General features: G+C 45.1%; 1 protein-coding gene across 2 annotated transcripts; it reads right to left on the bottom strand.

The window, feature by feature from the left end:
• Positions 1–9: 9 nt before the first annotated feature.
• nck1b (NCK adaptor protein 1b) lies at positions 10–25,692 on the bottom strand. 2 transcript variants are annotated; one of them, XM_047568636.1, is made up of 5 exons: positions 25,411–25,692; positions 13,865–13,915; positions 13,217–13,457; positions 4,027–4,775; positions 10–3,933 (listed from the first exon to the last, which is right to left on the bottom strand). In XM_047568636.1, exons 3-5 carry the CDS (start codon positions 13,440–13,442, stop codon positions 3,733–3,735), a joined length of 1,176 nt encoding a protein of 391 aa, XP_047424592.1. In that variant the 5' UTR covers positions 13,443–13,457; positions 13,865–13,915; positions 25,411–25,692; the 3' UTR covers positions 10–3,732. The 2 variants fall into 2 exon arrangements, with proteins under 2 accessions (XP_047424592.1, XP_047424593.1); XM_047568637.1 differs by lacking the exons at positions 13,217–13,457; positions 13,865–13,915; positions 25,411–25,692 and adding an exon at positions 10,775–10,927.
• Positions 25,693–27,444: the final 1,752 nt, after the last annotated feature.

Below are 27,444 nucleotides of genomic sequence, written 5' to 3'. Positions count from 1 at the left end.
AGACATCCGTCCTTTTTATGCCGTTTATTACGTCTTTTGAACACTCTAATAAACTCTTCTAAATTATTACACCTGAAGACGATCTCCCCTCCATAAAAACAGTATTAAGAGCATGACATTAAATTTTCACAGCACTGCCTTTATCATTCCACAGCATGAATTCTTCACTCTCTCATACAGACAGGAAACAAAAGAAAAAAAAAAAAAACAAAGACAAAAAAAAAAAAGCGTTGTGAGACAAAGAACACCATAGAAATGTAAGCAGCACAAAAGCACCAAAGTTGAAACACGGACCACTTGCTCTGAACATCATCAAGAAATCTGCAGAGATCAATCTCAGGCTCGTTTCGCGCTCGGCCACAGTGCAGCTCACGAATCGGTTTCTCAAACAAATCTCTTGATAATATCAGTCACAACTGGCTGCAGTGTCTTTCTTTTTTTTTTTTTTTTAAATGCAGATTCAAATTTCTGTACAGCTACAAGGCTCTGCTCATGCGGCCTCCGTTCGTTTGTAAAAATGAAAAAAAGATCCCAGTAACAATATCTATGCAGGGGAGAGATACTGTAGTTCTGTATGTGGATATCAAGTAAAACATTTAAAAGGACTTCTTTTATATATTTAAGTGGCTAAACTGCAAAAGTGAATGTCTTACACTAGTTTTACATACAGACATTAAAAAAAAAAAAAAAAAACTATCCTCAGAAACCATGACAGTTTCTTCACAACCAACAATATGTGATACCGTTACTTGATGTGCTCATACATGAGATTCAGGTCATGATTACATCACACCTGGGGTTATGTTTCTGAATGAACATCAGCACATATATATATATTTTTTTTTATTATATACTGTACATGTAGGCATTCACTGTTCACTGAAGAAGGTATACTTTATGAACTCGGCTATGGTAAGGTCACTTGAGACTACACACGAGAGCAACTTATGGACATTTTGTGCATGAGGATGAAAAATAAATAAATAAGTCGGCCTATGTCAACGTGAGCGTTAGATGAGGAAATACGCTTCCCTACGAGGATGTTTTCACATGTCACTCACTAATCACTCAACTGACGCGCATGCAAAGCTTTAACCAAATGGCTGCGCAGCACCGGCGAGAGAAGTGGGAAGCGCGGGGGTTTAAAAAAAAAAAAAAAAAAAAACGGAAATAAATGGGACACTAAACCTTTGGTTGACAAAAAGCTGTGAAGGCACGTTAAAATCTCCTCCTAAATCCTTCAAACTGGGGCACATTGTCACTTTAATGCTGCAGAGGTGGAAGTCGGGGGAGGAAATTTTTCACCAGATTACAACTGTAGGCAAACGAGAACTCAACGTGAAGTGGCAGCAAAAATGGCAACAGCACAACAGCCGGGGCCGACTGAGGGGCGTAAGGTAAACGTTAATCTGGTGGGTGGAGATGAACGCAGGCACGGGTAGAAATTAAGATCTGGGACCCAGAATTCACAAAATAATAATAATGATAAAAAAGTAATAATAAGTCACTCAAGCCATGCTGATGAACAATCCTGTGGTTTACACTTTCAGCCATGCATTTAGAAATCTAAATATTCCTAATCCTGGAATGTCGTTTTTTAATCCCGTTTAATAAGATCTCGCTTCGGTTCAGATTTCAGCTCGGTGCCGTCAGGGGTAAAATTAGCACTTGGCCTTTTCACCCCCCGTAAATCAAACTGAAAAGCAATTGTTTCACCGTTTATGTAATTGTCCGTCACCTGGGGAATGGAGGGCGAAAAAGGTTCACACCCATTTCTTTCTTTTTTTTTTTTCCATCCTTTGTGGCATGAGATATTTTTTTTTAATGCTTGTATTACATTAAAACCCCCCTCCAACACACTCCCATCTAAAAATCCGTTACTCCGATGCTGAATAAGACGTGGGGCTCCTCCAAGTCTCCTCCCCCTTCAGTTTTTTTTTTTTTGTTGTTTTTTGTTTTTTGAATTTCCATCTTTTCCTTTCCTCTTCTGTGAAATCCCTCTTTCTTTCTGCGCTCCGTTCCAACTGGCCACAGCTGGAGAACTCATCATCGCAGCCGTCGTGATCATCGTCTCCCTGAGCCCACTGCTCCGGTGGCTCCACGCCAACGCTGCTGCTGCTGCTGCAGCTCTGATTGCTGCACTTCAACATTCAAACGCTACTTTCACCAAATAACCATTAGCTACAGACCCTTACTGTAAATATAAGCTGCTGATAACTACTCTATTAACACTCGCCATACATTTAGACTCATGGAAATAAACGGCCCGAACCGCCGGTTTTCCTCGGGAGATCTCTTGCCATTAGGAATTGTTTTGTGAAAATCCCCCCGTGCCTGCTTAAGGAAGAAGGGCGTCTCCTGACGTGATCTACGCGACTCGCAACCGCACAAACACGACCCCCGGGCGACCTCTGAGTCCTCCGCTCCCTCCAGTGATCACTAATTCAGGAGGAGTGACATCATCCTCTCGACCGGTCCTCCATTTCCCCTCCGAGCTCCGCAGAATTTGTTTGTCTGGAAGCTTTTCTGTTGTCGGCGAACGCCCCCCCCTTCCTCATTCCCGCTCTCCTCCTCCTCCTCCTCCTCCTCCTCCTCTCCCTCTTGACTCGCCTCCATCCTGAGAATCATCCCCTTTGGCAACATTGGGAAGACACATCAGCTGTAACCCACACACACACACGCTGGGGCTGGAGGGAAACGGGATGGAAAAATACTTTTTGACTCTTCACATGACCTCGGCACGAACAAATAAACTCCCCGTCGCCCGTGTGGACCGGCAGTGTCCCTTCTGGTGAGTGGAGAGTGGAGAGTGGAGAGTGGAGGGGGTGCGGGGAAGGTGTTAGGACACGATCCGAAGTCATGGGACCGTCTGCGGACGCCCCGGCTTTGTAACATTCACATGATGTGGATACAGCAATATGTGAGACAAGCAGTTCTGTTGAAAGGAAGATGAATATCTTAGCTTGACCTTGCACAAGAAGAGGAATTCTCTGAGAAAAAATAAAAATAAAAAATAAAATAAAATACTAATAAGAGAGATAAAGATGCACAGTGTCGTATTCCAATCTCTACAAACCTAACAGAATCATCAATAAATATATTTTGGTCACTTAATTTTTATTCATGATTAGCAGAGAGTCGTGGATTAGTGTGTCCACAGCGACGACAGAACGCGTTAAGACAGACAACACAGAAAAAAAAAAAGGTTTGAAATGTAGACCTCTAGGCTCTGAAATTTGCTAACATCTGAAAAAAAAAAAAAAATATCTCAGTCAGGTGTTTGTGTACAGTTAAAAAAAAAAAAAATCACATTTTAAAAGAAACTGTTAAAAAAAGATTATATATTATCAACAGAAAAAGAGAAAACTAAATGCAACTCTAATAGATATCAAGGTGGAAATACATGGCATTGCCTATGACCTAACACATCTGGATAATTTAAAATAGGCGACCAAGAGGTCTGTAGTCAACTCTCAGGAGTCCATAGTCTTTTGTCTCCCCCCTCCAAGTCTCTCCCATGCTTTTTCCATACCTCCTCTTGGAATGCTCACAAATCAGCCATTTAAGTCCTGATGATGTGTTAAGTTCTCAGGCTTGGAGTTGAAATGTTAGTGTGAGTATCTGTGTTATATATGGATGCCATTAAGAACGTGTAGGTGTGTGCGTGTGTGTCGGTGTGTTTATGTGTGTGTTGGTGTGTGTGTGTGTGTGTGCGTGTTTGTGAGAGTCGGATCAGGAGGCGGCCAGGGCCTTGATCAGGTACAGTTTGTCTCCCTGCTCACTGGTGAAGATGGGGGCCTTTTTGTAGTGTTCGACAAGCTCTTCCATAGAGTTGAACTTGCGCTGTCCGATGCAGTAAAGGTTTTCCTTCAGCTGCACTTTGAAATGCTTGTTCTTGCTCTGCGCCTTCAGGGAGATGGAGAAGTCGTTTGGCTGAAAAGGGGAAAAACGGTGATTACTTAGAGAATTTCAAAGCAAACACGGATGCCAACGGATAAGAAACGAGGTGGTGTAGGCCACACTCACCGATGACTCGCTGTCTCGGATGAGGAAGTCTCCCTCGGTGCCTCTCTGGTTGAGGGCCACCTCTGCTTGGTGGCGCGTCACCTTTCCGTAGTACCACTCCTTCCCCGCGAAGCGCCCGCTGGCCGAAGGCGAGATGTAGTCACAGTCCGGCGTGGGCGGCCCAGCGGGCCCCGCCGCGGGTTTATGGGAGGTGGAGTCCAGCACAGTGACGTAGTTCTTGGGCACCAAGCCCAGCTGTCCGTCCCCTTTGCGGCACTTCCACCACTCCGGGTCGTTCTCCGGCTTCTCCACCACCTCCATTATCTCCCCCTTCTCGAAGTTCAGTTCCTCCACGTTGTCTGAGCTGAAGGGGTAGAGCGCCTGCACCGTGTGCAGCACCCGGTTTCCGTTCGCCGTGCTGTTCACCACGGCGGCCAGCTTCTCCGTCAGCGATCCGGCCGGGTCCCCGAGACCCCCCATGCCCCCGCCCCCCGCCGTCCCGTCCACGTCCTCCGTCACGTAGTTGGACGGGAACCAGCCAGACCGTCCGTTGTAGCTCCCCCTCCACCAGCCGTCGCTGCACTTCTCCATGACCACCACCCGCGTGCCCTTCACCAGAGACAGCTCGTCCTCCCGCTCCGCCGTGTAGCTGAACTTCACCAGCGCCGGCAGGTTGAGGTCGTACAGCCGCTCGTCTGTGTACGGGTCGGTGTCGGCGTTTGAGGCGGTGTCTCTCATCCCTCCTTTTCTGCTCTTCACCTTCCCGATTCCTAAAAACAGAAGCGAGGAAAAGGTGTTAAAGTTTGCAGAGCCAAAGTGGATTTTTTTTATTATCACGTACGGATAATTTCACTTGAAACAAAAGGATTTTTCTCACAGTCTTGCATTGAGGTAGAACAAGTCCCAACAACACGCACACCATTACCTCAGAAATTTTAAGGGAAGAAAAAAAAAATCCCAGACAAATACCAGGAAGCAATAATAAGCATTATGGGCTGTGCTGAAATACAGCGAGAGTGGGTAATCAGGGCTAAATATCACTCCTTTTCCACATTAAAGTGGCCCAACCAAAATCCAAATACATTCTTGGGGATTAGGTCTAGGTGCTGAGGAAACAAAAAAAAGCAAGGGTGGCATGTTGAAAAAAAAAAAAAAAAAAAAGGAGAAAAAAAAAAAGAAGGTGAGATGAAAACTTGTTTTGGCATGATCTTATAATCCTGTGGACACTAAAAAATGTGAAGTAGTGCTACTGGCGAACAAACCACACTTCCCTTTAACTCTGCAGGCAACGAGCCTCGGCCCCTAATCACGTCGGACTAATCACCTCAGCTGCCCCGAGGCCTGCAGCTCCCGACCAAACCCCGTCCCGTTCCTGCCAACCCTCGGTGCAGAATGACGGGAGGAATGAGCATTGTACGAACTCCAGTCCCTCCCAGTCCCATCGCTCTCCAAGCCTCTGACCCCAAACTTCATCAACCGCGTCAGAAAACTAGCTTTTCCTCAGCCGTGGACATGAACACGAGTGACCACCGTCGACCTGGCATCGTTTTAAAAAAAAAAAAAAAAAAAAAAAAAACCTGCGCCCCGTGACGCCGCCTCTCAAACAGCAGAAGGATTACCGTGCCCTTGAGCCTTTTTCGTGGGTTGCGGGGCCCTGAGGCCGAGCGCTGGAAGCTCTGTGGTCATCGTCTTACTGGGCAGGAATTTCCACTTGGCAGCCTGGCATGCTAACAGTTGTAGGGGAGACATGTGTAAGCCAGCCAGTGGATGCCTTGTTGAGATCATATGTTCTTCCAACTTTCTAAGAAGCTCTCAACCGTCTATACATCACTGTCAACTGTTTTTTTTTTTTTTTTTTTTTTTTTTACTTCTTCCAAAGCTACATTACTGTAATCATCACAGCCCTTACTGATGATGTAGGCAAACCAGGCTAAAGCCAAGACCGTTACTAGACACTGAGCAGACCGAAGCAGGGACCCTAGTTCTGATTACGTTCGCAGGGTATTGTTTGCATAATCAAAAGACAGCTGGGTGAAATTATACAGTCAAACAGGGTGTAGTCTCCGGGACGGAGAGAGGGGACATGACTAATGTGTCGCAGCTTCGCGCTGGATGCGCTTCGCCTCGGATAAATTGTCACTGAAGGGTGTCTCTGACTCAAAAAAGGCGCAGACAAATTTCACGGCGGCGCACAGAGTCCGACGTCAGATCGCTTCCAGGTAGACCCTGTTATTAGTCACACCACCGTACATAACTACAGACTCCAGACGGGGTGTTAAGCGTTAAGGTGGAGGTTAGGCGCATCCATAACTAGCATCTGCGCAGACTTAATAACTAAAAAGGCAGAACTGCAAAAAGACACGGCGCGTATATTGGGGGGGGGAATTGAAGGAGCGAACACGGTGAAACTGAATCCACATCCACAAACATGACACGCTTTTTTGGGAGGGGAAAAGGAAAACAGCGATGATGCAGGTGTACGCTCCAGGATGTGTCTCTGCGCAGCTGGAAACGGCCTAGTTAGCTCCAAACGAAGGACAAGGGTCAGCTCTGTATAAATAATCTTTTAGCTCCAGCTGAGGACGGACACAAGTGAGAGTTTATATTTTATCTCTCAGGTAACGCGGCCCTTATCGGTGTCCCCGTCAGGGTTTTTTTATTTGCTGCTTCCTGCTCCAGTCAACGCTTTGCATTAAGAAAGCAGAGGAGGCGCATTTGACTAGATGCTCAATCTGTGCCCGGGCATTAAGGGGAAGTTGGGATTTGCCTGCACAGCCACAGGTAGATCATACTCGGAGAAGATAAGGGGGTTGTTATTGAGGGCATCTGCTTCTCTACGGGCCCATCTGTCATGGTGCTGCAGGTTAATTACAAGAATACACTCGTGCGGCTGTGAGCTCGCGCTTCCTTTTTCTGTTCGCCGTCGTCTTTTCCACACGCACGCACACACACGCAAACACAAGGCCACTGTTTTCAGAGGTGGACACAGCTGCATTCTGAATAACTGACAATAACTGGGTTTGTCGAGCGTTTCTTTGATAATCCGCCAGGTTTTCTGTTTGGGTTTTTGAACTTTAAATACACTGACTTCTGTAAGTTATTTCCAGTTGAGTAAAGACATATGAATTTTCTAAACCTGTAGAAATAACTAACTCTGCTCTCATTTGACAGACAACAGATATTTTCCCATTTGGACCCATGTAAAGAACAGATAAGGAGCAGAAAACTACAAATAAACCCCATCCTCAGAAGCTTTGTCTTCCTCTCACTGCAGATGTGCACACTCTCCAACTGAAGTTTACCACAAATACTATACCAGCTACATGAGCTTTTCATCTACATATGCAATGTGGTACTTCCGACCTCCCTTGAAAACCATGCTGCTACCGGGGAAAAGGGCTTTACAAGAGAAATTACAAAAACGTAGTGTGCAATGGAAGAAATGTTTCTCTTTTTGGACGTCACGCGCTTTTTCCTGTGTATTTCCTGAGAGAAGGATACGGGAAGGAAACCATATTGCATCAGATCAGGCAGCAAATACCTGCTTACAGTGACGCATATGTTAAACCCTTCTGAAGAAGGTACTTTCTGTTTACAGGCCAAGCACATGAGGGGGGGGGGGGAGAGAAGAAAGTGAACGGGTGTTTGTTCGGCCACCAGTGACAGACCGGAATCAGTTTGTTTTTTAACTCTGGCCTCCCTACGCCGGCCTGCTGTCCATTGTCTGCTCGGGCCCTTTCGACCTCTTGGCTTCCCTCCATTCCACGGCTCTTCCTCTGTGGACGACAACACCCCGCGTCAGCCTGTCTGACAGCGTCTGAACATCCCCTCCGCTTCGACACCGCACACATTTGCTAGCGGCCTAAATATGGTATTAGTCAGTTCGGTTTCGAATTAGGTTACTACCGCGGCTTAATCTGCAATTCTAGTAAATTTAGCGGTTCCCAATGCCTGACCAGACAGGTGGTGCCAACCAGCAACCCTCAGCCACACTGATTGGCACGAGACTTTCACATTATATGTAATGACAGCAATGCACAGTCAACGCGTGAGTCAATGTAAACTGAAGGGAACGCACACAATGAGTGAGTTGGCGTGTTCTTCAGAGGAGGAGACGTCTGGGAGACACGGCTTCAATCGAGCTGCTAACGTGGTTGACTGATAGCTACGCAGGAAACGTGCAAAGTTCTTTCAACTTCAGCCGCCCGAGACATCAAAAGGAAGCAGACAGCCATCGATCTCTGTGATGGAGCAGGGTTCACGAATAGCCCTGGACGGTTTGGTGTTACCGTCTGGGGCCACGTCAAGTAGAACCACCCCCTCCTCCTCCTTCAGCACACACACCTACGCGACTGTACATCCAAACAATGTTTAATTTCTTTCCACATCCCCAATTATTGTGATTTTATGCGCATCGGTGCAGCAACGTCGAAATGATCAGCTCATCCTCAAGCGAAGCATTTCACGCCAACATAAAATAAATCTACATTAGAATAAGAGTCATTTATAAACTCTATTTAACGTGGCCTCTGTTATTTTCCTCCATTGACCCAAATGTAAATTCTCAATTTTCTATCAGTGCACTCTTATCGTAAAACAAGCCAGCTTTGCCAAGTGGCTGGGATTCCCCTCATTCAATAACTTTCCACAACCACACGCTTGGTCGTGTTGTATTCGGGGACACCAGCGAAGCAGCTCGTTCCTGGTGCGGGACATAATGATTAACCTTTGTGTCCTATTCAGAAAACTCGACATTCAAATTGATTGAAAACGCGGAGGAAGATACAAAAGTTTGAGATGATGATGCCAACGTTCTACTTCTGTACTATGACACACAAACCACCGTCATGATTCTCTACCTAAAGCAAAGTCTTTAATCTCGATAGAGTCTCATACTCAATACAACTTTTGATCAATAAAACTGCAGCACGCTGTTATATTCTACATGAACTAATCGCCACTTATTAGAAATCTGAGCAGACGCGAGATGAAAAGGGGAAATTTCACAGTTCCTTCCTTGTGAAACGGGTGAATTGTCTGGTTTTCCTCTTACTTAATACTAGAAAACACAGAATGTGAGCGGCTGTTCCCTGGTATTCAAGGTGGCAAAGCGTTTGCATTTAGAAAATAACCTGCACATTATCGGATAATGTAAGGGGTCATTTGCAGGAGCTGTGTTGTAGATGTGCTATAAGCTGTTATCTACCAACATATTTACAGCCCTGGCAACTCTTCAACAAACTCACACCATTATTCACTCCATTCACTCCCTTCTAGGTCACTGGTAGGGGAAAAAGAAGCAGGAACACAAAGAAGAGACATCTCAGGCCCGAGCTGCCAATTTCTTAATCACGATTACGTCTTTTTTTTTTCCTTTTTTTTTTTTTTTTGCTTTCGCTGTCAGGAAAGAGTGATTACTGGTTTGGAGAAAAGAAGTTGGAAAAGAGGGAGCAGGAGAGGAGGGTGGGGGGGGGGGGGGACTGCCAGAAAGTCCAACGGACAGACCCCGACACAATGATTCAACTTCCTTCTTACTTCTCACTTCCTCCCTGGCTCGCACTTCTCCAATGCTCAGGGAGAAATGTGGCTCAAATTAGAGTTTCCGCTCGCTGGGGAGGCTGAGAAACAGGAAAACGGAGGGAGGGGACAGAGGGAAAGAGCAAAGAAGACTAACAGCTCTCAGTTTACACAAGCAAAAGTTTTGTTAGCTCATCTCTGTGTTCCTCTCGCCCCCTTTGACGGTCCCTGGATCGGTCGGTGGACACGTAAGGAGGGAGGGAGGGAGGGAGGGAGGGCGGACAAAGACGGGAGATACCACTCAGCGGTTACAAGGTGAGATTACAGCGGGGCCTTTTGAGGGAGGGTGTCGGCGTGGCTGTAAAGTGTCCGCGGCCCCACGGAGCTGCCCGGGCACTGGCATTCTTCTGATAACTGAGCGAGGTGCAGGGGATGGGAGCCTGGGTCCCATCTATCAGCGAAGACCCCTTCCTCCTCTCAGCACAATGACTACAGTGTTCTACATGAGCACCCCACATCACAACTGTAGCTCATGAGTGGCAGTGTGTATGGGGTGGAGGGGGTGGTGGAGGGGGGGGGGGGACCCTCCCAGAAAGAGTGAGCTCGCCCTGAGGGTAGCATAAAAGAAAACACTCGACTATATCCTGAGATATTCCTAAAACAGGGTGGAAAAGAGGGGGAGGGTGGGGGGGGTCTTTAAGTGAAATAATGTCATCCACCAAGTTGCAGCTCACTCGTGTAGACTAGAAAAAACTAAGAGCAGGATCACCGTGTGTGTGTCTGTGTGTGTTTAAAAGAAACAGACAGAGTAGGATTGCTGAGGCAATTACAGGCTTGGGCTCAGCAGAAGGCTTTTCAAACAGCATATCCACCCAGTCTCCTCAGCCGCTCACACAGACACAACCCTCAAAAGCTGTTGAGACACCCTCTCACCCTCTCTCCCTGCCAGCGCAACATGTTAGCACAAAAAAAAAAAAAAAAAAATCACTTTCTGCCTGCTCTAAACATGACACATTCATTTGGCTGAATTCATTCGCTGAAGCAAAGTGAAAAATCAGAAGGATGAGGAGGAAAGAAAGAAAGAGAAGAGAAAAAAAAAACCCTCACAACCGCTCCGCCACAGGAAAAAAGAAAAAAAAAAAAAAGAGAGACGCTTAAACTTTAAACAAAAGACCACTTGCACAACAGCCAACAAGTCGTAGCAACGACAGGGAGCTTCGGAAGAAACGGGCGGGGAAGTTAGAAAACTCACGAAAGAAGTGTTTGAATAGGTTAGCCATGTCCATTTTGGGCTCGCCGTCTCTCCCCGTCTTTCCCGGCCCCTGCTCTCTTCCCACTGCAGCTGTAGAGTTATTCCATGTGAACACCCAGAGAGCTGGGCGGGTAGGAGAGCAGGGGGGCGGCCCACTCGTTTGACCATGTGGTCACGTTTAGCCAATCGGAGAGCGGGACAGAGAGGCCTTCAGTCCAGCTCTGGAAGGCAGCGCACAGAGGCCTCATGGAGAGAGAGGGGGGGTGAGAGAGAGGGAGAGAGGGAAAGAGGAGGAGGAGAGGGGGGAGGTAGAAGCTTAAGACTTAGAGAGAAAATGAAAGAAAGATAAAAGTGAAGCAGCAATTTCCTCAACGCACAGCGGCATATTTAAGAGGGTCTTTTTAGAAGTCTGCAGGAAAAAAAAAGATCTGTGGGGACAGACGGCAATGGCCGAGTCAGTGTCACATGACTGCAGTTGTTTGTAGAGACACACTCATAACTTTACAACAAACCCAGGAAACATGAGTCTCCAAACACACACACACACGCTCTTCGCGAGGCAAAACACAGCCATCTGCAGACAGATCATACCCTCACGCATTCTTTCAAACGATGACACCGCTCCACGCCCAGCAACGGGCCCGTTTAAGAAAGAAAAGAAATAGATTTCCCTCCCACGTAACATATGAAAGTGTGGTGCTGCTGCTCTCGACGCGACTCCCACACGTACGCATGCAAAAAAACAAAAAACATCACAACCACCCACAACGTCCCGGTTATAATGCGTTAAATGTATTAAGGGATCAGAACGATTGTTGGGCGTTTACTAGATTTCTGCGGCCGCGTTTGTGTTTGTTTTTTTATTTTTTTTACGAGACACAACTTGTGTTTGTGTCATCCGTGCAGCTGTTCACCTGAGCCCCCCCCCCCCTCCCCTCCCCTCTGATCAGTGGTTGTAGTGACAGCTCAGACAAATGTCATGCTCTTGACAAATACATGCAACCTACAGCTGGGAGCAAGACAGAGCAAAAAAAAAAAAGTTAAATCCTTGTTAGTTGAAGTCAATTCAACATAGTTTGGAAACGGAAAAACAAACAAAAAAACAAAACGAGAGACCCCTCTTCCTGTTTTCCATTTTCAAAGTATTTTAGTAACAAGCGTTACACAAAAAATGTCTTGCACTGTGCAGCAGGACAGGAAAAAGCAGATCACATGTCCGACAGATAAGTGTTTTGCAAACACTGCAGCGTGTGATACGGTTATAAGCCGATGACACACTTGTGTTTAGAAGTACCGAAAACATCCCCCTCGCTCTTTCTCTCCTTTCTGCAGGGAAATGCCGCATTGGGGTTAAGGGCTTCCTCGCAGAGACCTCCCCACGCACGGGCGCATCGCTGTCACCACACGAGCGCCAAGAAAAAGACATCAGGTTGCCTTTTATTGCAAGTTTAAAGTTTGCAATAAATAGATCAGCACAGCCACGGTCTTTCGTAACAAAAATAGATATAGCATCGTGCATTTGACCGAGATTTGAGACTAAAATATGAAAAGCATTAGAAACCAAAGGCAAGACACTTAATGAAAACACATACGTGAAATAATCAAACGGTGAAATCACGGGTGAAGCAAACGCCGAGCTATCTGGATGCGTTCCAGGCGGGATACCAGCGGTCAGCGGGCGCATCGCAAATTATCATGACTATCTGTCATCGAGGAGAATTAAGCTAAAACAAACGGTAACCTTGGCTTACATACACGGTTACATTTGGCTTGTTCCCGGCAGCGCAAGGCCCCCGGTGAGTGGCAGTGCCCAGAAATATTACTGCGGCGCTGACGGAGCACACGACACCTGTGCTGTATCAATTCCAGCCACAATAAAAAGGCAAGAGACAGATTTTCTATTGTGTGGAAAAAAAAATAAAATAAAATAAAAAAGTATTGAAGCTATAACTGAATGTCATAAAAAAATAAATAGCCTTACCTGAGTAAATGCTTCAAGGTAAACCTGAAAACGCTGGGTCAGAGAGTATGCTACACGCACTCCGATCCGAAGTTTCAGTCTAAGTGCACAGTGAGAAGAAAGTCTCCGTCTAGTGTTGAGCCAATCACACGTCTGTCTGAGACCACCTTCCTGTGGTGACTTTCATATAATTCGTTACATACCACAACTGCGCGGTTTAAGAAAAACAAACAAAGTGAGGTGGCCTAGTTAAAAGATGTCGCTTCGTTTCTCAAGAACAAAGAACAAAAAAACAAAACCCGTCAGGAAAATGATGCAAAGGCCCATAGATATATAAATGTTTAGGCTGCAAATAGCTCTACTGCTCAACGACATTTTGCATAAAAATAGACCAGGATGTGCATCATATCAAACCACCAAATGCAGAACTTGTAAATTGAAGGAACCATAAAGTTTTTTTTTTGTTTGTTTCTTTTTTTTACCAAGTGTGTCTTTGAGGTTCTTGACGATGGACGCTTTCCTCGCGCTGTTCTTCCTCTCCACGTAGTTGGACGGCACGAAGCCCGTTTTGTTGGTGGCGTTTCGAACCCTCCACCAGGACTTGGAGTCGTCGAGGAGCCAGAGGCGCTCGTTCTTCTTGATGTCCAGCTCCTGGTCCTGCTGGGCCATGTAGTCAAACTTGGCGATGACAATCACCTCTTCCGTCATCTTGCACTAGGTTCACTGGCAAGAGAGAATCATCATAAATCATCATCATAAAGACAACTTCAACTCACTTTGAGTCTTAAAAAAAATAAGAAAATAAGATCAAAACGACTGTTAGGTAATCACACGACGTCTACGGCTGCATTTGCACCAGAAGGAGAATAATTCATCATGGTGCCTTCAGGACTAGTGGCGCCTTAGATGCTGCAGTAATAGCAACTTATTTGGAACGCACTTTTCACAGAGCATCCCTCTGAACTGACATATCTTGCCCAAGTATGGATCATGAGTATCTGTTTCCTGTGCCTGCTCAGACTTCACACACATTGTGCTCTCCGGCTGCGCTGTTTGCTCCGGGCACTGAGATAGAAGACGCGCCAAGAGTAAATTTGGAATCTGTCAGAGACCGAAATAGACAGTCGTACCTGTACTGCATCAAAGCTGAGAACTTGAAGGGCTCTGATGCTTCTGTTGACCTGTTAAAAAAAAAAAAAAAGAGAGAGTCACAAAGCGAATCTCCTGACAATGTTTCCCAGAAATGACATTCTCATTTTTTATGTAACAAACCTAACGCCGTCCATTAGTGCATTCATGCCAATTTACGTACAATCTTATCCCAATAAACTAATGTAATGCAGCCAGGCCAGAAACCATTTCCACAGTTTAGTCTCTTCGGGCAGAATTTCCCTCCACCAATTGTATTCTTGAAATAACGGACACAAATGACTATTCTGTTCTCTATTAAACACCGGGTGCTGTTGAAGCGTACAACTTATCTCTCAGTATCTGCATTCTTCAGACATTTACACGGGATGATTTCCTCTCAGTAGCGCGCGATTGTCCTTTGTGTTATGTGTCAAATGTAAACCTGGGAGCAAGGAGGACGGCGAAGATTACTGTATCGGGGCAGCGGAGAAGAATCCCGCCGTACGTCAGCGGAGCCGCTACGTCAGCGAAGCGCTAATGAGGCAGATAATGTTTGAAGTTTAGCACTATAAATATTCTTACGGCTGCAGTCTATGATTTGCTTATGCGAACTACATCACAAGCATGGCTCCATTGTTTACAACGCTGCGCTGGTTTCTCCGGGCCATCTACAATTATGATTTGAGGAGCACTGTGATCCACTGTGAAGACTTCGTGCTCAACAATGAGCACATTCACAACAACTGGTCTTATGACCCTTATGGCCATCAGCACAGTCAGGCTCTGCTTAGGTTAATGCTGCAGATACTTGGGTCGGCGCTGAGGGAGTGAGGCACCGTTGAAGCGGCTGCTCTGATGTCATGGGAGTGGATGGAGTTTCACCTTCCTCCCCTCCCCCCCTCCCCCCTCCACCACCACCTTCGACTGACTTCAGGGACCAGACGCTGACCTCACAGACAGGGAGCTTTGGTTTTTTATTTGAAGCAGCAGCAGCGGCGTCTAAGTTTCAGCTACAGCTGGTCGTGAGACAGGCCCAGAACCTGATCTTAGGCAAACACCGGGAGAGGCGGCCGAGCCAATTTGATTAACAGAGAGGAGCAGAATAAACAATAAATAAAGTATAAGCTGAGAGCGAGGAGCGATGTCGCTCGAGCAGTTCTCAGAAAGACGAAGTGTAAATATGGAACTGGAGGTGATGGCTTCAGCTTGTCCTGGTCTTGATGAGGCTCTGAGAGGTGCGACTGAAACATCCGGCTCAAACTTTTTGACGGGATTGCGTTTCCCCATGTGGGGCGTAGCTGACTTAATTTACAAAAGAAAAACATTTGGGTGTATGCTGCGGTTATATCTCATAGCAAGTTATTGCCTGCTCCTTTTCCATCGTTAATTAAATTAATGAACACTGACATGTTAGGGAGCGGCGCACAGAAACAAAGAGTTGATTTACTCTCCTCAAGTGGCTCTTTCGCCGAGACAAAAGCAACAATCTCTCCACTCCCTGGGCTGGGCTGGATTGCTGCTCTGCCAAAGAGGCGAGCATATATATGCTGCTCCTTCTCCGTTTACAACAGCCCTCCCTCATTATCCTTTTTCCACTTTCTGCTCTCCCCACCACTGCAACGACAGACTCATCGGTGTGGGACCATCTCTTTCCCAGTTATCTCCCGTTTTCAGAAAGCACACTGCAGCCCAGGCTCTCTTTTAGCCGGCTAACACTCCCCCGCCCCCCCCTCACCCACCCCACATCTGAGGTGGCTGAGCACTGAGTGCACATTAACACCGCAGTGACTTACGACGGTGCAGATGTGAGGGAGGATCAAAAAGTTAGGCGACAGATGCTCCGAGCTAATCGCGCAGCCACAGACCGAGCCGAGGCCAGTCGCCACCGCACAACTCGAAACCTGAGGTCAGACGGGTCAAACTGCTCGAACGGTGTCGCGTTCACGTCCACCGTGGACCTCGGTTTACCACGCCGCCCGGCGCGATTAACAGACAGGGACAATCAATCCCAACCCCCGTAGAATAATCTTTATCCATTTGTTTTTTAACAAGAGACTTGTTTTAATCACAAAAACAGACCAAAGATGCAACAAGCTGCGTTTCCATTATAGTTTTTCGCAAAATAAAAGCGATATTTCTGAAATTTTTGAGAAAGTATGTGTACGTGTTTCCATTGAAAGGTGTTTTGGGAATGAGCTGTGATTCTCGTTAAGTCTATTCTGGTGATATCCCACAATTCTCTTAAATTCTCATCACGTGAGACTTCTCTTTGAGGAAGATGGACTTCAAATTAACTAGTCACATGACCTCCTGCATCATCTCCGGTGACAGAGAAATGTAAAAAAAAAAACCTTTATATCGTTACATCTGAAAAAGCACCTCATGAGAGCATAAAAATGTTTTAGCGATGTAAATGTACCAGTTTTTTATTGCAATACTTTTGCGGTTACGGTTTTGCGTATTTCTATGGGTAATGGAAACGAAGCAACAGGTGAGGGAAAAACATCTGCAGGATCCTCAGTAGTTTGACGATTCTGAAAGTTAATATTAAATTTCTGTCTTCTAACATGTTCTCTGATTATTCAGAAAGGCATGTGGAGGAGAGAGGCCTATGCACAAACCGAAGGTATGAAGGGCAAAAGGCCGCTGATCTGGAAATATTTTGTGGAAGAGATCGTCAAACGCAGTGACGTAATGCATCACCACTCCTTGTCAAATAGCCCGTGACCTTTTTATAATGACTAACCAGTTGCGTACGGGTGTTTTGAAGAAGCCAAGGAGTCTGAAAATAACACGGGTGCCAGACACAAAGCAAAAACAAAAAATCTTCATGCACAAGACTCGCGGTTGTCAACAAAGGCACCCAGACTGCATGGAATGGTGGAGAGGTGGTCAGATGCGGTGGTCTGTGGTGAGCGCAGGGTTTTCCCAGCTCGCCGCGACTACTTTTTTTGGTACCATTCCTCGTTTGCATCATTAGAAACCTATCTGCTGACAAAGAGGGAAAAAATTCCTACATTCGCATATTAATTTCATATTTTTAACCAAACAAACACCAAGCCACCCTTTGTTGGTCTGCTGCTACTTCCTATGTTGCTATAAATATTCAGTCAGACTCTCAGAAAGTTGCAGTCCTCTGGTTGGTGGTCAGCGGGTCAGTCAGGAGGCCAACAAAGGGTTAAATTAACACAATGCTTCCTGTATCTGTTTCAAAATAAAAGCCCGTTGGATCAATACTACGATTACAGCAAATTATTTCATCACAGCTCCTGCAATACAGCAAATGAGTCACTACATGAGGTGAACGTCAAATCAAGCAACTTAATACGACTTTAAATGATCGGTTGCGACTAATCGTTATTTTTTAATATCGATTAAAGCTCGGATAGTAATTTAGATTATTCAGGCAGTGGTTTATTTGAATGGTTAAGGTGTGTTTTGCACACTCCTAACATGAGAGCCTGAGAATCTTTGGCAATCTGTGTGTGCTAAAAATGTATTGCATTCACGAGTCGTAGCACAACACAGAATTCTGCAAACTCTGCAGGGTAAAATTACCACAGGTGTGAGAATAGGTTTCCAGAATAGGAGCGTGTATTTGTGCCATCCATATATATAGTATTGTAACACTGGGCGAGCGTTATCTACAGTCATACCAGCAGTGGGTCAGTGACGGGTCAAAATGTGGTTCTATCATTACCACTTATGCTCTCAAGAGGACCAACACTTGTCTCACAGCTGTTTCCCTATCAGCAACACACAACTGACACGAACCTGGCACCTGGCATCACCGCCTTATTCAATCAAGCAAAAGGTTGGTGATGCTATAGTTAGATTTTCAGAAAATACCTTTTAACTAGTCAATAAAATTTGAAGAGGTTTAAGTGATACTGTAAACCGCAAACCACGACAACTGCATGCCAGCGGGGTGATGGAGATGCAGCATGCAACTTTGCGAGGTTCTCATGTTACTATGAAACAAAAGTGACATGAGTTCACCACATCCTGCTGTCTACAGCTGCTGCCATAACCACTTGCGCCTTTGCAAGAGAGAGAGAGAGAGAGGCGACGCGAGCGAGGACCCAGGCGAAGAGCACACCCAGTGGCCGCCGCGGCAACGCACGTCGCCGGGATGCTTTTACAGAAGACGGCACAGGATACAGACAAATCGAATCTGTATTGATGTTTAGAATAAGTGTTTCGGAAAAAAAAAAAAAAAAAAGGGAAGTCATAACAGCTTTAAAAAAAAAAAAAAGACACAAAAAGCATCAATTCATCCATTATACGACGAGCCTACTTTTGCGTTTGTCCATTTCGTTTTATTCTCGTTCGAGAGCCCTTTTTGAATTTGCGTCTACGTTTGAAAGCAAAATAAAAGTTTAAAAAAAAAAAAGAAGCCCGCGACTCCCTTTCTGTCTTGCACTGTGGGAGTAAATAGTGTACCGCTGCACGGCAAGACTGCTGAGGCACTGAGACGGCAACAGCATGAGCTCACAGAGGCGGACAGAGTAACCTAATCCCTGTGACAGCCTGCTAAAATCACAGGGCTCTGCTGCCTTCTGGAATGTGCTCTGTGTGCTCTCTCAGCCCCTCTAGCGCTGCTGCACTTCCTCCCGACTTACACCAAAACTCGCCTTTTAGCCACAGGGCAGCTTCGCAAACTGACCATGCAGGACAGCGTCGGACCCACAGTTGCATACTCTCTTTTTTTTTTTTTCTCCCCTCCCCTCCCCTCTCCTCCCCTCTCCTTCCACACCGAGCCACGGCTACTAAAAACCCATGGGATCGCATCTCATCCCAGCTGTCCCAGATTCTCTCAAAACAAAGCAGTGGCACAGCAGCAAAGGGTCATGGGAGACTTGGCAGGCCAGCTGTGAGACAGGAAGCGCGGACACAAGGGTGACCGGATGATGGGAAAGTGATGCAATCTGACAGAGTGCAGGCTCGACCCCGAGTTCAGATAACTTATCTTCGCGTAGCGTCGGTGCGTGTAATACACCTCGTTAAAAGAGATTGAGCTGAGGACTAGTTTAAACTTTAACACCGGCGCTGTTGAGAAAACGTGCAACTTTCCACATTAAGACGTCCGCAGTATCCTAGTGTCATATTCAGATTTAATCAGGAGGGGCCTCCGGTGTTTTGGGCCGAGCGTTTTACTGTAGGCTGCACTCATGACTGTGTGAAAGCAGTTGGTTATCCACCCCTCGGGATCACTCTCGGCAGTTGGGAATGGCCCAAAAATAGACCGTGGCTCTTGTCCTTTGAGAGAGATTTACTCTTGTAGCAAGAACCGATTGCCAAAGTTCCGAGCGCAACTTTTAAACTAATTTCACATCAAAGGGCTCGTCCTGCGTCCTACACAAATCTTTGAAGAGTGCACACAAATGGCAATCTTTGAAGCAAGTTGCTTTAGCAGTTTACTGAGAAAATGCAAAAGTCCCACGCAAAAAAATCGAGCGTCACAACTCACGTCGTAATTTTAAATGTTCAACAAGTGCAATCAAGTACACAGCTGCATGTTCGTTGAAATACACATCAATCAGGCATAACATTATGACCACTGACAGGAGAAGTGAATAACACTGATTTTCTTGTGACAACTCATGTGACAACATGTTCTGCTGGGAAACTTTTGGACCTGGTATTTATGTGGATGTTACTTAGACATGTAGTACCCACCTAGACCAGACCAGACCATGCGCCCCCCACCCCATAGCCATCTCCAGCAGGATGCAGCCTGACACACACACACAAATGCTTTAGGAACAACCCAAAAAAAAACACGAAGGTGATGAAGAACAGCAAAAGTTGTTCACCTGGTCTCCAAATTCCCTGGATCCCAACTGATCCATCATCCGTGGGATGATCCACAGAGGCCCCTCCCCTCAACACATAGGACCCATAGGCCCTCATTAACAACTTCTTGTTTCAAGACACCACAGGACAACGTCAGAAGGCCCATGTCTATTCTCTGATCAGTCACAACTGTCTAGGAGGCACGTTATTAGGTGGGTGGTCATAATGTTACGCCTGATTGGTTTATAGTATCACTATTTTAATAAACTGAAATATTTTGACATTTAGTGGCCCAGAGGATATTCATCACTAAATTTGATGGTTTTATCTTAGTCGAGGAAAATTAACAACCCCACTCCACGGTTTTCACTTCCCCATGTCACTCGACGGCTCATTTTTTAATGCTGCGTATCCTCCAGTCTGGACTTTACCGTGTAGACCACAAAGAGACGGTAATGGTGAAATTACTTCCTTTTTGAGGAAGAGACGATGCAACGCCAAACACTGTAACAGTGCCTTGGCGTGCAGGACTAACGCGCACATTTTTTTGTTTTGTTTTTGTTTTGTTTTTTTTAAATACGAATACCTCCAAATTTTACCATGCAAGAATCAGAATCAGTGTTCATAGCAAATCAGTATGGCTTAGATAAAGACTGGCACCTCTGGAGTGATGAAAAATGAGCTCAACGGAAAGAGTGATGAAAGAAAGGTGACTTCCTCGGGGTCTCTCATGTGGGCGCTTGCTAAAAAAAATACTCAAAGGAAACCTATCACAATGAAGTATATCAGTGATCTGTATCAGCACTGAAAGGCTTGATGAAAGTATCCTTATCACAAACCACATAATATCAACATATTGCACACAGATAGTCTGTTCTACAACAGTGCAGGCTAAATATAGAAATAATATCACTGCAGAACCACAGAATGTAAGCCAGACTCACACATTATCTAATTAACATTAATTATTTAGAGTTAACAGATAGCATGCAGATGGCCTTAGCAGGAGGAGTTTCAACAGGAGGATGCTTTTGTTCCATCTGCACGGAGAGAACACAACACTAGAACGCAAGACATCCTTTAAGAAAGGAGCCATTTCCTCACACACCTCCTAGATCCTCAACCACACCCCCGGGGGCTGCCGGTTCTCGTTCTGGGTGGCCTGTCCGCCAGGTCCAATGATGACCACATTCAAGCAAACTGGGATCGAGGCGACAGCAAAAATAAACCTTCAGGTTACCTCACGAATTCAGAGAACTCCAGGGGATTTCCCAACGACTAATCCAAGTTTACAAAGCAGAAGGACTCTTAACATCGTTGCGGTTTGTTTTTCCGTGCTACCAGGCTACTTCAGATGAGAAGTAGTAGTAGTATTAAGGAGTCAATAAGAGGGAATCTGTAGCTGTATACCTTGTTGGTGCTGTAGCTTTCAGGATAAAGGGTAATGGGTGCAGACAGGTTATTTTGTAAACTGCAAAAAAAAAAAAAAAAAAAAAAGCCGGTGTCAGAAAGATGAAATGGATACACAGATTTCCTCTCCCTACATCCTGGTAAACGTGAGCCCTAGGGTGCCGTCACAATAGCACCGAACGAGCTACTTGGGACGGAGGCCACGTGTCTGAACTCGTGTACGAGCGTTTTGGGAGCAGGAGGCATTCCAGATTGCATGGCGATGCCACAAAAATCTGGGGTCAGCACAAAATGAGGATCTACAAGATCTTTGATAGGAGACCGACAAGAAAGAAAACATTTACCGCAGAAAGCCTCACCTCTGCGCTGTCGGCCTACACACATCTGAAACACTGGGAAGACTGTTTCCTAATGAAAATGGGTCCTTTTATAATATTATCCAAGTGACTAAAATGTATGTTTTCGTGTCATTTTTTATGAAAAGCCAGTGTCTGAGGAACACAGATGAACAACTGTCTATGTACCTCCAAAAAAATCCAACCCTGATCCAGCACTGAAGGTGAATGTGGCCATGGAGGACATACTAAAACCAATTTGGACTATTTTCAGTTGAAATAACCTTTGAAACTAAAAGCTAATAGATCAATTACAACTAATAGATCAGTTGGTATCTGATGTCCAGTTTGTGGGGGACCAAAACAACGCATTGTCAGAGATTTCGTTCATTATAAACTGTAGTCAGTTTGTTTTAACATGACTAGAGAGGTATGTAGGTAGTGTTTTGGCAAGACCCTGGACCCAAAATTAAACTTTGCTGCAGAGCACAGCATAGACACCACAGAATACTCGGTGGTCATTCTACTGCTACAGAAAAATATTGCCCTTAAGTAGGTTTTAATTATAATAATGTCTCGAAATAGAGCTCGGTTCTTAACATCGCACCACTCGCGCGTGAACCTTGAGTGACGCTGGCGTGTGATGAGGTATATGATTTAGTTTAAGTTGATTGGTCGAACACGTGAAGGCAGCGTCGGCAACTGACGTCTAAAAAAAGAAACATTAGTGTGATGAGGAGGCAGTAGCCCCTACATTTGCCATAAAATGAACAAAGTAAACCATAGCAACGAGACGACAGTACAAGACTTATTACATCTGTACGCTACTCGCTGTAAAACATCAGCCCTGAGGAAAACCAAAGTGAGATGGATCCACAGGAAGTCCAAGCTCTATTGAGCCTCTGACGCTGATGCATGTTGTTTTATGTTGTAGCACGTTGCACACAACTTAGCGACACTGCTATGCAAACTGAGAGTCAGCGCGTTCGGTGCGTTATTTCAGCGTTTCCTATCCGCAGAGTGAAGGCAAATAGGAAAAAACTTGGACCACGTGCAGTTTTCTGGCGAGATGTTCCCGGTGAATAGTTACTTTCCTAGACCACCTGCTGTCTGCATGTGGGATAGTAGCTTCCAATAACAGAATTAGAGAACGCAGGGAATGATCTGAAAGTGATGAGCAACAGGGTCACATCAGAAGAACTTGAATTCAAAGCTTTATGAGGCCAGAGGGCGCACACTGCTGCTGTCTCACTTGGTAAGTCTGGTGAGAACATTGTGGTTGAGAACAGGGCAGCACCTATGATTAGATGAGCAAATTCACACCGAATCTGCAGAGGTGGAAAGACCAGACACCGCCTCAGTGCTTCTTCAAAATGATTGCACCTGAAAAGTCTTTCCTCTCCTTATGAGCGATACGTGAATTTCACAGAACGCGTTATGACACTTTAGCATTTTCAATCATGGACACACAACAACTGCTGTCATAACGATTTGCGGTTTCACAAAGACACACATCCTCTTTTTTCTCTCAGCCTTACCCACTGAGAGAAACCCCCGAACCATAATGAACTAAGAAAGAAAAACACCACTGAAACTGCCCACTTCTTTTCTCCTGTAACAGGAAGTAAAATCACTTACTCCTGATAAAAACCAAACAAAAAAACAACACCATATACCTTGGTTTCACATAGCCCCATGGTTTCCCACAAGTGGGGAGAGTTACATCACACCGACACCTTTAGCAGTGCAATGTTTAAGATTAAGAAACGGTTTGAGGTGCACTCCCGGTGTCAGGAAACAGTGATATTATCTTGAAAACGCAGTTTATCTCCATTTGCACTTTCTCTGAGCAAAAGGAGCAGGTCACGCTTTTCCACAGCTGACCTCAGTTAAAATATAAAAAAGTAGCTCTTTTCTATTGTCTGTTCAAACGCTCCTTAATGCATGGGTAATCACATGAAAACATGTCAGACAGACAAAGAAATGCTAAACGATTAAAAAAAAAAAAAAAAGGAGGAAATGGAAGAGAAATTATGTAGAAGAAAGTCAAGGGGTGGAAAAAAAAATCCCATTTCTCAATTTCATTTGAAACCTCATCATTTGACAAGAGACATTTTCAGCCTCTTTAGTTTTTGGCTATCATGAAATGCACAGTTGGTATTTTCCCTCCAGGCCGAGAGAACAGATTTTTTGCTCCTGGAGGCCACTGGTGGCACAAAATCGGGCACCGGGAAAAGTGGCGAGGGCAAGATGTTACATAAAAAAAAATGGGTCCATCACCTCTTATTCGTTTGATTTATCTGACGTAACGTTCAAATCCGGGTGTCGTTAGCGGGTATGTGAGTCAACAGGAGCTATGAATAGGACGAATCAAAAGCAGAGCCACTTCGCTGCAATATGAAGATGTAAAGCTTTAGTTTAGAGCGAGGAAAGGAGGGAGGGAGGGAGGAGGGACCTCGATCCTGCACATAAGCTCAAAACCTCCCAGCTGACAGGTGCGAATTTTCCACACAAGTCGTCTGATGGCCTCTTTTGTAAATCGAATATGAAAATAAATAGGAAGTCGGGCTTCAAGGTTAAAACGCTCAGATGCATGACAGCTCCATATTTCCCCAGCAAAACTGCAACCATCCTCCCGGTGACTCCCACTCAGGCCGAGCAGACTGTTCTTTTTCTCCTCCCTGAAAACATTAAGCGCGAACAACAACTACCGAAACCACGTTATTGAATAGCCACACGTAAATCCTTCAGATGCAAGCAGACGCACATCATCAGATTAATACACGCGGGGACACAATACTCGAGCTGCAGCAATCTCGCAAACTGTAGCACAGTGTGGCGCTACGATTTTTTTTTTGCAAAAGGCCACAAAAACATAAGGCGAGAGGGAGCCTGCCAACAGTCATACAGCTGCATTACCCATTGTGCTACTACCAAAGCATGACATTTAGTCTGGCTGCAGTTGTGTAAGGTAGAAAAACAATGTCGGGAGATAAACGAGGTGTGCAATCATCTAAGAAAATCTTACACAAAAGCATTTGTCTTCCTGTTACTGCTCTCTATAGGTAGATATTAATTTTCCAGCCTAGTGTGCGGTTGTTTTTATTGTTTGAACCCAGTTTGCCTCATTGATTTTCTTTAAAGTTAAAGCACAGGTTCCCCCCCATATCCCCCCCATATTTTAAGGCATATCAAGAGTTTGGGGGAATGAATAAAAACACTGACATCTCGCAGAAAATGAACCAAAATGAATACTTCAAACAGTGAGTAAACCAGTGGTGATGTTAAAATGGGTACAGGATGAGAGGATGGGCTGTCTGCAATAGCCATTTAGGGCTATTTAAAACCACTCATTAATGTTGGGGAATGATGCCTCCATCGTGACCATGACGAAGCTGGGTTGAAATCACTACACAACTTCAACTTGAGCTATAGCTACACAACGGGGGTTAAAAAAAAACACATACGTATACGATTAAACAATAAACAAGAGGCTACATATAATTAAAATGCAAACATTACAGCCATTTTTTTTTTTTTTAAATCGTCCTCTCCGTTTTCTAACCTGAGAAATGTAATGGTGCAATGCCCGGACGGAATGAAGTGTGGGTACATGTTTTTTAAAAAAAAAAAAGAAAGAAAGAAAAGAAAGAAAGAAAGAAAAAACTCGACTGTGCAGCAGTTTTATTTGCAGCTTTTATCTCACAACTTTAACTGGACGCCGCGTCACGCCAACTGGTTAAAGGGTGTGGGTGTGGGAAAAATAAATAAATAAGCAAATAAACAATCCCGGTAATGCTTTTTTTTTTTTTTTTTAACGGTTACGTTAGCATTTGGGTTACCGTGTGTTGGCATGGCGACATGTCTGGGGTTGAGGTTTAGCCGCTAGCCTACGTGTGCCGTTAACGCTGAATGGAAGGCTAGCAGCGGGAGCTAGTCTGGACGTAGCAGAGCTTCACCATCAGCCTCAGATTTACAGACTGCTCGGTCATACCACGTCTTACCTGACACCGGTGGCCACCTCTTCTTATATCTCCCTCCTGGAAATTTTGTTAAAGCGTCGCGGGTACTGCCACGGGATGCACTCAAATGGTATCCAGAATCCGAGCTAGCGGCCAGCTTTTTTTTTTTTTTTTTTTTCTCGCCACTCCGCGAAGCTAGCCTAGCCCCGTTCAGACGCGGTGCCCCGTTGGAGTAGCATTTCTATATCAAAGCATGTCATTCCTCGGCAGCGCTGCTAGGCTAGGCAGGCAGGCAGGCTAACTAGCCGCAGCTACACGGGGGTAGTTCAGACCAGCGCAGGCCCCGCCCACCGGCTTGCGATTGGCTGAAGGAGACGACGCTCTCTTTTGATTGGACGGCAGCGCTGTCACTCAATCACACTGCAGCTGTTGATTTTTGCTTTCCCACAAGCATCTGTCATGTTTTTTTTGCCTCATACAGACAATGAATCAGGATAATTACTACCATAAAATAAATAAAATAAAATGTTAAGAAGAGAGACTGAGAACAGCATCCTATTACTTCGCTTATGCATTATTTATTAATTAGTAATCTGGCAGAGATTAGACGTCCATAAGAGAAGCTGCAAGAATATTTATCAATGACTAAGACTTCTCCACCAGCCTCACACTGTATAATTTAACATAGCTCACATTATATGTGGCAATCTGGATCAGTTTGGCATCTTTTCACAATTCACGTAAACTTAAGCAGTCAATTTTTGGGGGCCAAATCTGCGCCTCTGCAAGCGAGGCCTTGAACGATTAGTAAGTGACTGTATTTGTCCTGGTGTCGACGAGGGTTTGATACAAACGTGATGTCAACTGCGGCGCACGTAACGTAAAACAGCACTTCATTAAATTCCATTTAAGCCCCTCCTGGGAAATAATGATACATCTAATAAACACGCGTCTGCGGTGAAGAGAGTTGCAGAGTAATTTGGAAGGTTTTGCACGTCTCTGCAGGATGCAATCTGTTTCCTGCTCAAACAGATGGGCCTCCTCTACATGTATTCTCATTTCAGCACCCAAAACCCCATCGCAAAAAACACGACTACAATGCAGCATGCACAGTGTAGTTCACAGTTATTGAAAGCCACACCACCCTCAGTTTGTTTAAAAATGACTGACGAGGTGTGACTTCAAGAATGTCTTCACAAAGTTAAGGGTAAATTCACATCCGTAATGAGTTTATCATGGTAGGAGTCCACATTTTGGATGTAAACAAACAGGACCTGTTGTTTACTAACCATTTTATTCACTGCGATTGTCACTACAATGATTTGACTTCTGCAGCCTTTTTGAGTGTGATAAAACATTTTCTCTGTATATATATCTTGAACATTCAACACAGTGCCATCGGATCTCAACATTTAATCAGGTGCGTGCGATGACCAAGTAAAAAAGGGGATTCGAAAACTGCTCTGTCAAACTGTTTAAATCCCTCCACAGCAACCTCGCATGAATTACAATGAAACTTGTGATGCCGTCTGAGGGAGGGAGCAGACCGTGAATGCCACCTGCTGGGCCGACGGTGCAGCATCCACAGTGTGTCATGTTTCCCCCCTTTTTCACCCGCTTCTCCCTCATCATTGCGTCCTCGTTTCATTCCGTCAGAAGCTTTTCTAAACGGAGACGGGAGACGTCAATGGTGAGTCACTACAGCGCAGACGGATGGTCTCGCGTAGTTAAAGGGGATTTTAATTGAATTCAATGCACCTGCCTGTGGCCATTAGATCGATTTGCATCTGAAAGTAAACAGGAGCAACTCCCAGAGATGTGATCAACTGTTTTTTTTAAAATATCACACGAGGCTGGAAAATACACCAGAGGCAGTGAGAGGAGACGCAGTTGTGCAGAGAATATTATACAGGGCTGACTCTTTTTCCTTTATGTATATAAAAAAAATAACATTTAGTCTTCTATAAACTTGGTTTGTACTTGTAACTTTACATTACATTTGACAGAGCCTTTGTCCCAACACATAAAGACTATTATGTCCTCGTTCGCTTGGAGAAACTGTTTTTTTTTTCAAGC

Source organism: Mugil cephalus, chromosome 18 (genome assembly GCF_022458985.1).
Source record: "Mugil cephalus isolate CIBA_MC_2020 chromosome 18, CIBA_Mcephalus_1.1, whole genome shotgun sequence".
Taxonomy (NCBI): domain Eukaryota; kingdom Metazoa; phylum Chordata; class Actinopteri; order Mugiliformes; family Mugilidae; genus Mugil; species Mugil cephalus.
The sequence above is the reverse complement of the archived record's forward strand: the minus strand, read 5'-3'. Positions and strand labels throughout refer to the sequence as shown.

Excerpts from the sequence above, each read along its gene's own strand:
- nck1b (XM_047568636.1), bottom strand. The coding sequence starts at position 13,442 with ATGACGGAAGAGGTGATTGTCATCGCCAAGTTTGACTACATGGCCCAG. Across the intron at positions 4,776-13,216 it reads GAACCTCAAAGACACACTTG|GAATCGGGAAGGTGAAGAGC; the intron begins GTAAAAAAAAGA and ends TTCTGTTTTTAG. Across the intron at positions 3,934-4,026 it reads TCCGAGACAGCGAGTCATCG|CCAAACGACTTCTCCATCTC; the intron begins GTGAGTGTGGCC and ends TCCCCTTTTCAG.